Below are 9,152 nucleotides of genomic sequence, written 5' to 3' on the forward strand. Positions count from 1 at the left end.
TCATCCGTTGCAGTTATAAGTTTCCTGATCTCAAGTTTCAGTTGCTGGTTTTATTATCCCGGCTTTAATCCACTAGTCTAAACCAGCAGGCCAAACATTTATCAAAATGAAGGTCAAATACCTGATAAACAGTACAAGATGATTTAAACTATGGGAAGCTAAAAACGAAATTAGAACAAAAATAAAAGCGAACCCCCATGCCTGTATAATTACCTGTTTAACCTGGTTTTAAAGGTGGTATAAAAATGGAAAGCTTCCTACACTTTTTCTTGCGAGATTGTGGGGAAAGAAAAAAAAAAAGAGGTGCGGTTTTTTTTTCAACTGTTGAAAAACCTTTGTTATACCCAGAAATGTCTAGAGCAGAAAGACTCTGTCGCGTTAAAACACCTGGCTGTCTATCATAGTAACGAAAACTGCAAACGCACACTAATGCTGTTCGTAAAAAGATCAGGTACGCTCTCTTGGAATGATGGTCATTCCTTAGCCATTTTTTGCGCGGTGTACAAAAATAGAAGGAAACGCAACGTTCAATTTTTAGCCTTATGCTGTGGCCGATATGCTGTGGCCGATAAATACGCCTGTACAACTTGATGACGTGAAATGACTCCAGCTACACCTCAGGTCGTACATTCCACCTTTTCAGTATTTCGAGAAATTTCTAGGTGCTTATTTTTATTCTTTCACCAAGCAGACATTCAACAAGCGTAAATCCAACAAAAGGCAAAACCAACAAGGGAAATTAAACGTTCCAATACCTTTTCCGTTTTCATAGATAACGACTTTCACCATTATGTATTAAATCGACACAAGTTTTCTCTCTCTTTTGTATTGAACCACCCCATTACGCCTGATGGACAGTGCTTAAAAGACAGAGACAGCACACACAAACAATAAATGAACAGCTACGGAATAATAACGTATTGAAAGCAAAGAAAGATTTGAGGGGGTTCAATCTGGATGAAGTTCCTGCAAAACCTTTGGTCGTAGCACCTCTATGACATATTTATACTTAAATTACGTGTAATCAACAGGCACATACACACTAGTAGGTTGCCAAGATGTAAATCGTTTGAGGTGAGTTATTTTTTGTGTTAAATGGGATTGGGATACTTATTCTTTTATAAAGCCGTCTTAATCAAAATTCCGTCCCAATCCTTGACATAATCCCAACAAGACAGTTATCCATACATCGATTTATCACTAAATCATGCATATGGCTGAAGTAGAAGACTGGACATTCATATATAAACACTCGTAGATGGCATAAATTTTATTTCATCATGTTATCTGGAAGTTGATTTATCTCTATAAAGATCAATTGGTGATTAGAACATTTAATCAACCGAGGAATTCCGTATTAATTTGCCGTGATTAAAAACAATAACAATGGATCGCTTTTAATTTTGTGGATGGGGGAAATGTAAAACATACACGGGTATTTGGCGGTAAAGTATATGAGAATGGTAAATTACACAACATGAAGGAGCTACAAGGATTTTAATAGTCCAAACTATCTGGTGTAAGCTAGTTTATGCATCACAAAAAAAAAAGCAAAAATCATACGTGACGAGGTTTGAAGTTCATTTTATTTGACGCATGTATTCGTCACCGAATACAGAGTTTGTGTGTATAATTGCCTGAAAAAAAGAGAGTGTCGTTACCTTTACATCGTCTACCATGTTCTTTGTACAACAAGTTTTTTTTTCTACGGTATGATCAGTCTGATAATCAAAAGAGAATAACAGGTTCTTCAAAGTGTTCTTGCCCTTCACGTCTTTGAATTATTTCATCAGTTACATCAAATGCAGTTGAATTGGGTTTCTTTTTTATATATATATAACCTAAACAGCAAACAATCGAACCTTATTTATGTTTAGGTATAGTGCTTCTCTATGATTCATGGCTGTCGCTAAGTTTAAACTTGATCAATTGCTTTCCAGTGTGATCACCATGAGAACTTGATGGTTGATAGCTTCAAAGAAAAAACCGGGTGCATTTTTTTTCTCAACCTGTGAGTAGTCTTGAGAATTCAGCTACTCAATTTTTTGATGCGATACCAAATATAAATTTCTTATATGCTACCTTTCGGATTGTGTCAGTCATTCACAATTGAGACAAGTCATTTAAAACTATTTTCTCAAACTCAAGCAGCCCCCTCCCAAAGTTTTGTTCTTTGGGTTTTGTATTAGATAGTCAGACGCGAGCTTTTTTTGTTTCCTTTAATGCTCAAAAGAATATTTTCTCTACTGAGCTCTTAAACGTTATTCTCGATAGGTAGAGTATGAAATCCCCCCCCCCATTTTTGACGGTTCTTACTTTAATATAATAAGCGCAATTGCATTTACAATTGTCCTTTTGACGTTGATGATTAGTGTCTCAAAGTTGTTTTCGAGAGTAAAGTTTTTAATAAAATTGGTAGTTATTTTTTTGGTGGCTTTGGGTGTTGATGTTGGCAAAAGAGCAGACACTTTCAAAAGTTTTAATATTTATTTTGATTTCTAGAGAAAAGAGTTTGTTTTATTTTTACAGCCACTACAGCATGTGATCTCTTAGGAACAGCCAAAAGGTTTCCGAACCTAGGCTGTGACTACGTTCATTTTGGCTGTATCTAAGATGTAACTACCGGCACAACATCTCTCCGGAGGGAGGGCATAAAATAAGCCCACTGTTTACTTGGCGAAACACCCCCTTTTTTTTTTACTCTTACTACATTAAGGATAACCACATCAGTTATAATGACGTTTTAAGCACTTTTTTTCACAGCCGTTTTTAGAAGACATGTCGTGTGCCTATCATAAAAAGTCTACAGAAAGCTTCAAACCCTTGGTCATTCACGAAAGAGAATTTTATAAAAAGAAAAAAAACCTACAGAATACGAAAACACCCTGCCTTTTTTTTTACCAATATGCTTGCTGATCTCCTGTCAAAATTGCATGTATTAAGAACAGCAACTATCATAACTTGGATTCAGTTATTAGAGCTTTTGTGCTTTTAGTTGAAAGATCCCCCCGCCTCAAGCACAGTTTAAGTTAACCAAACAGAGAAAAAAAAACAAATTCTTCGTTCTTTATGTACCGATTTACATCTGTTATCATTTTTTTATAGTTCACCCTGTGAAGAAACTTTTAACATAATTCACACTCTCGAGATTAAACCATTTTCACCCACACCCCTTTTATATTCTCCTGCATCAATCCGTCAAACATTTTACAGTTGCCATATATCTTTGCTTTTATTGGTACCTCTTTTACTTTTTCAGCGCCTTATTTTCTTATTTCTTGTCATCCCCATATCATCAAGCCGAAACATACCTCTATTTCCTTGTATTTTACACCTTTATCCACAAAGTATGCTTTATGCGTTGTAATCATCTCCCATCTCGCGTGATACTTCTCATGTTATGCCTGATCTCGTGTCCACCTTCTGTTTTTTTTCGTCGATTTGCTGTATTTTCGATCACACCAATACTTTCTGATCTTGTCTCTCTGGCTCTCGTTTGTCCGATTACACCTATTGTACTTCTTGTTGCAAATAAAGACCTCTTAAAGTGAAGTTCAGCATTCAATTCTTTCATAGTCCTCAATGAAATTTCATCTTCATCTTCATCGTCTATAGACAGCCCACAGCAATTGCTTATAATTCCAAATTGTCGCTTGGCGATCCTTTCCCAAAGGTGATAATAACTATCATGAGAATTTGTGGACCATCTGTTGCTGGTTTTATTATTACGGTGTTAATCCACTAGTCTGATCAACAGGCTAAACATAAAGTGAAGTGAAGGCCAAATACATGATAAACGTCACAAGATGTTTCAAACTTTGGGAAGCTAAAAACGAAATTAGAAAAAAAAAAATAGTGAGCCCCCATGCTTGTATAATTACCTGTTTAACCTAGTTTCAAAGGTGGCATGACATTGGAAAGCTTGCTACACTTTTTCTTGCGAGATTGTAGGAGAAGGTGGGGAAAGAAAAAAAAAATAAAAGAGGTGCGTTTTTTTTTTTATTTTTTTTTTTATTTATTTTTTGTTAGCGCTTGAATAGTCAAGTCACAACAGGACATCCACCAGGCAGTCTTCAAATAATTTTACGAGCTTTTGAAAAACCTCTTTTATACCCAGAAATGGCTAAAGCAGAAGGACTTTGTTGTGTCAAGACACTTGACTGTCTATCATAGAAATGAAAACTGCAAACGTGCACTAATGATGTTCGTAAAAAGATCTAGCACGCTCTCTTTGGATGGTGGCCATTCCTTAGCCATTTTTTTGCGCGGTATACAAAAATAGAAGGGAATGCAGCGTTCAATCACTAACCCATGGCACTCCTGATGCTGTGGCCGATAAATACGCTTCTCCGACTTTATGACGTGAAACTTGCTTCAGCTACAACTGCACCTCAGTTGGTATATTCTACCTTTTCAGTATTTGGAGAAAGTTCTAGGTGCTCATTTTTAAACATTCACCAAGAAGATATTCAGCAAGCGTAAATTCAACAAAGGATAAGACCGACAAAGGAAAGAAAATGCACCAATACCTTTTCCGTTCCCATGGATAACGACATTTATCAATTAGTATGTGTTAAATCGACGTAATTTGTTCCTCTCCTTTGTATTTATCCACCCCACTACGCATGATGGATAATGCTTAAAGAACATATTATCGACACTGGATGGACAGCTACACAACAACAACATAAGCAAAGCAAAGAAAGATTTGAAATTCCTGCAAAACTTTGGTCGTAGCACCTCTATGACATATTTAAACTTGAATTATGTATGATCAACAAGCATATACACACTAGTAGGTTGTCAAGATATAAATCATTCGAGGTGAGTTATTCTTTGTGTTAAATGAGATTGTGATACTTACTCTTTTATAAAGCCCTCCTAATTAAAGATCGATCTCAATCCTGGATGTAAAGCCTATAACATGAGAGCTACCCATACATCAATTTATTACTAAATCATGCATATGGCTGAAGCAGAAGACTAGACTTTTATATATACACTCGTGGAAGATGGCATGAATTTATTTTATCATGTTATCTGGAAGTTTATTTATCTCTTTAAAGATCACTTGGCGATTATGACCGATGGATTCCGCATTAATTTACCGTGATGTAAGAACAATAAAAATGGATCGCTTTTAATTTAGTGGATGGAGGGAATGGAAAACATAAACGGGAATTTGGTGGTAAAGTAGTATATGAGAATAGTAAATTACACGCCACAAAGGAGCAACAGGGATGTTTATAGTCAAACTATCCGGTGTAAGCCAATTTGTGTATCACAAAAAAAAAAAGCAAAAATCATACGTGACGATGTTAGGAATTCATTTCATTTGACACATGTATTTATCACCGAATACAGAGTTTGTGTGTATAACTACTGGGGGGAAAGAGAGTGTCGTTGCCTTTACATCGTCTACCATGTTCTTTGTTAATCATGCTTTTTTTTTTTTTTTTTTTTTTTTTTTCTTATGGTATTATTAGTCTGATTATCAAGGGAAAGAAACAGGGTCAAGTCTTCTTGTCCTTTACGTCCTTGATGATTGTATCAGCTACATCAGATACAGTCGAGTCGGGGGGGGGGGGGTTTAAAAGCTTCAATAGCAAACAATCAAACCTTGTTTATATTTAAGTATTGTGCTTCTCTATAATCCATGGCTGTCGCTAGGCCTAACCTTAATCGGTTGCTTTTCAGTGTGGTCGCCATGAGAACCTGATGGTTGACTGCTTCATCAAAGAAAAAACCGGGTGCATTCTTTTTTCTCAACCCGTAACTAGTCTTCAGAATTCAGCTACTGAGAAAAAAAAAAAAAAAAAAAAAAAAAAGGAACGATTAATCTTTTGATGTGATACATTACAGGTATATGAAACTTTCTTTTCGAACGATTTCTTTTTCTTTCTTTTTTTTCTTTTTTTTTATTAATGTCGGTAGGATTAAGAATATAAACAGCAATCTTGACCAGCAATCTATTAACAACTGGGATAATACTACCTTTGAAGTGTTCTTGGTCTGTGAGACTTGTCAGGTTTGTCGTATTTGGGTACGATTCACTTAAGAATAATTAAGCAAGTCGTTTAAATAAATAAACTATTAAATTAAAACAACCTTTGATGTTTCATATCAGCATACGCTTGTATACTACTATACAACTTGCTCCTACTACGAGTAAATACTTCTATATTAAAGATTACGTGATTGGCCTAAATATGATATACGAATGACACTTGGATACACAACGCTATATCAATGAGTCACGATATCACCAATCGAGAAGAGAATCTTCTCAGATTAAATCACAAATTATAAGAAAGAGAAACTTAATATTAATAGTTCTTTCAATGGATTAGGTACCCAGAGAGAGAATAGATCAGCTGTTAATATAAATAGTTCTTTTACTTATATATTGATATAATTATACTGCTGATAAAGAGTATAAAGAGATAGTGTATGAATTAATGGATACCTGCTTTCTACAACCAAATATACAAATCTCAATAAGACATTATATATTTTGGATCGTATTTTATTCATTACAGAGATAATAAATAAATGATCAACTATAACTATTATGTTCTACTGCCAAGTACACTTGACAAACAAGTATGTATCTTTTACAGTAGCCGTTGCATGATCTGATAAATAGGTGTCCCGTAACACCAAAGATTTATTAGAATACTCATGCTCCCGATCAACTGAACTGAGACAACGTTTACTGGAAACAATTCCAACGAGTAGTATTCATTTAACCCAAGGCGGGAAACAAAGTATAGATCTATTCCAAGACCAGAAAGGTTGACTCATCATTAAAACTCAGGAGAGTTGTGCAATATAAAAAGGATCAATTTGTGGTGACCTAGCAAGGCTATAGCCATATCAGAGCTAACAAAGGTTTATCCATGCTGATACCATTTGTGATATAAGCTTAACAATAAATGTCATAGTAAGAACTATAAGGATATTACATCACAAGTCTAATGTAATACGTCTGGGAATTACTTAGAATTTAGTTTAAAGCAAAGAGAGTTAAGAAGACTTAACATTTATAAGAACAAGACTAAATTAGTGACTATGTAATAATCGTATACATTTTTGGTTAATCAATGATAACTTCAAGATAGCACTAGAGATATGAACACAGCAGACAGTCTTTTATATAAATACTCGTATATTTCATTTTTTAATAAAGGACAATCTTATAAACAGTCTCAAACTACTCCTATAGTCTTTTTATAATTTTACTTTACCTTAAAACACAACACAATTATTTCATAGCAGCAGAGTTCTTTTAGTCTTTTTTACCTCGAATAAAGATACACTTTTATCTCATTACTTTTCAATTGTATCAATTTTTTCAAATACCACAGTGCTCATCAATGGTTTGATATTTCTTTAATAGCTCATATGTTGCAAAATACAGCTTTCATCACAAACAAGCTAGTATCTAGGATAAGGCATATATAAGTCCATATTTGATAATCAAAATGATGTAGCAACTTGGGAGGCTAAAGCGAGTACGTTAAAAAAAATGTTAACGTTGACGTCAAAGACATTTTTTTTTCTTTGGTAACTATCTATTTGTATCATTTCTACCATGTCTTTTTCTTCGAGTCTTTTTTTTTATTATATTAAGTCAAAATATGTACCAAATATAAAAACCACAAAAAAAATCAATCTTTCTGGATGGTAGCAGGTACAAAAACAAACTTTTTCAAGGAAGACGTTGCATACTTCTTAAAATTTAAAATAACTTCCGGGATTTCATAATTGTCTTTTATTTATTTTTTTCTCTCCCGAAGGATACAGCTTGATAAACCTACCTATTGCTTTATCAAACTTACCATCGAATAAGTTGCACTTGACTTTCCTTTCTGCCAGCGAGTCATCAGAAATGATACTCTCTTCAATAATATTATCCTAATCACTACTTATCCTATCGTTACTGTTTGACAAACGTGAATGCTCGCTTCAAGGTGAAATACAATTTTCTTAATCTTGCCCGAAAGAAAAAGTGCTGACACAATATTCTGGCATCGTTTCTAATATAGGTACCATAAAATAAGATGGTATACATTTTTTTGCTTTCAAAGGAAGAAAAATAAAACGGCTACAAACAAGAACATGTTATTATATCTCTTAATTATTTGTTTGGGGAATCGTGTCGTGTTTTTTTTCTTTCTTTTTCTTTTTACCTTATTATCAGTCTGATTAACAAGAAATAAAAACAGGGTGATTGAAGTATTCTTGTCCTTTACTTTCTTGCTCGTAGATTTAGATACAAGTGCAATCCAATCGGCTTTCTTTTTTCTTCTTTTTTTTATAACCACAACAGCAGATAAACGAACCTTGATTATATTAAATACGCTAGTCTATAATCCATGGCTGTCACTAGACTTAATCTTGATGGATAGACTTTCAGTCTGGTCACAATGAGAACTTGATGGTCAATTGCTCCAGCATAAGGTGAACAGGGTATAATCTTCTTTTTTGACATATGAGTATTTTTGATGTTCCAGTATTCGTAGAGCTTGAGACAAGTTGAGAAGCACAAATCATATTTAGTTATTTAACAATCGACTACTACTTTCTTTTGAAGGTAATTGGGCATTTTCCCAGAAATATAATCTTCTGTTATAACAATGTTTTGACCTGACGTTGTGTGTTGTTAGTGTATAGGGTTTAATTAAAAAAAAAAAAAAGAGAGAAAAAAAGATCCGACCACACTCAAGGTTAATCATCCTTCCCGGTGGCATTTTACTAATCTGATACGATACACTTTTTTTAATATCACAAGAGCTTAAACGTACTTGTAACTGAATAATAGATAATGCATATAAATAAAAATATACGCATTTAAAACTTAGTGTATAAGTGTTCATGTTAGGTTGTAAATGAAATGTATAAACCTCTTTCTTAAACAGTATAATTTGCATCTAAGTTATTAATGTACGCACCATTGCTTGTTGCAGAAAATCTATCGCCGATTAGATAGCCCATTTTAAATTTTATTTTGAAGATGGTTGTATAGTTTTGTTTTGTCTCGGGCGTTAAAGTTATATCGAAATCTCCAGCAAGAATTATTCGATTGGTTACATTTAAACAAGATCCTAATGCAATCAAGCATCATAGTTATTATATCCTGGTGATATTGA

General features: G+C 34.1%; 2 protein-coding genes across 2 annotated transcripts; one reads left to right on the top strand and one right to left on the bottom strand.

Moving 5' to 3' along the window:
* Window positions 1-3,263: 3,263 nt before the first annotated feature.
* Window positions 3,264-3,573, top strand: EV154DRAFT_531125 (uncharacterized protein; the record flags this gene model as incomplete). Its single annotated transcript, XM_051603804.1, has 1 exon — window positions 3,264-3,573. A coding segment is annotated over exon 1 (190 nt), but the record flags the coding sequence as incomplete, so codon positions are not given.
* A 4,355-nt stretch (window positions 3,574-7,928) lies between these two features.
* On the bottom strand, window positions 7,929-9,107 carry EV154DRAFT_488084 (uncharacterized protein; the record flags this gene model as incomplete). Its single annotated transcript, XM_051599057.1, has 5 exons — window positions 7,929-8,039; window positions 8,193-8,310; window positions 8,364-8,527; window positions 8,585-8,649; window positions 8,955-9,107. Coding segments are annotated over 5 exons (611 nt in total), but the record flags the coding sequence as incomplete, so codon positions are not given.
* Window positions 9,108-9,152: the final 45 nt, after the last annotated feature.

This window comes from Mucor mucedo (genome assembly GCF_025094135.1).
Source record: "Mucor mucedo strain NRRL 3635 chromosome Unknown EV154scaffold_221, whole genome shotgun sequence".
NCBI lineage: Eukaryota > Fungi > Mucoromycota > Mucoromycetes > Mucorales > Mucoraceae > Mucor > Mucor mucedo.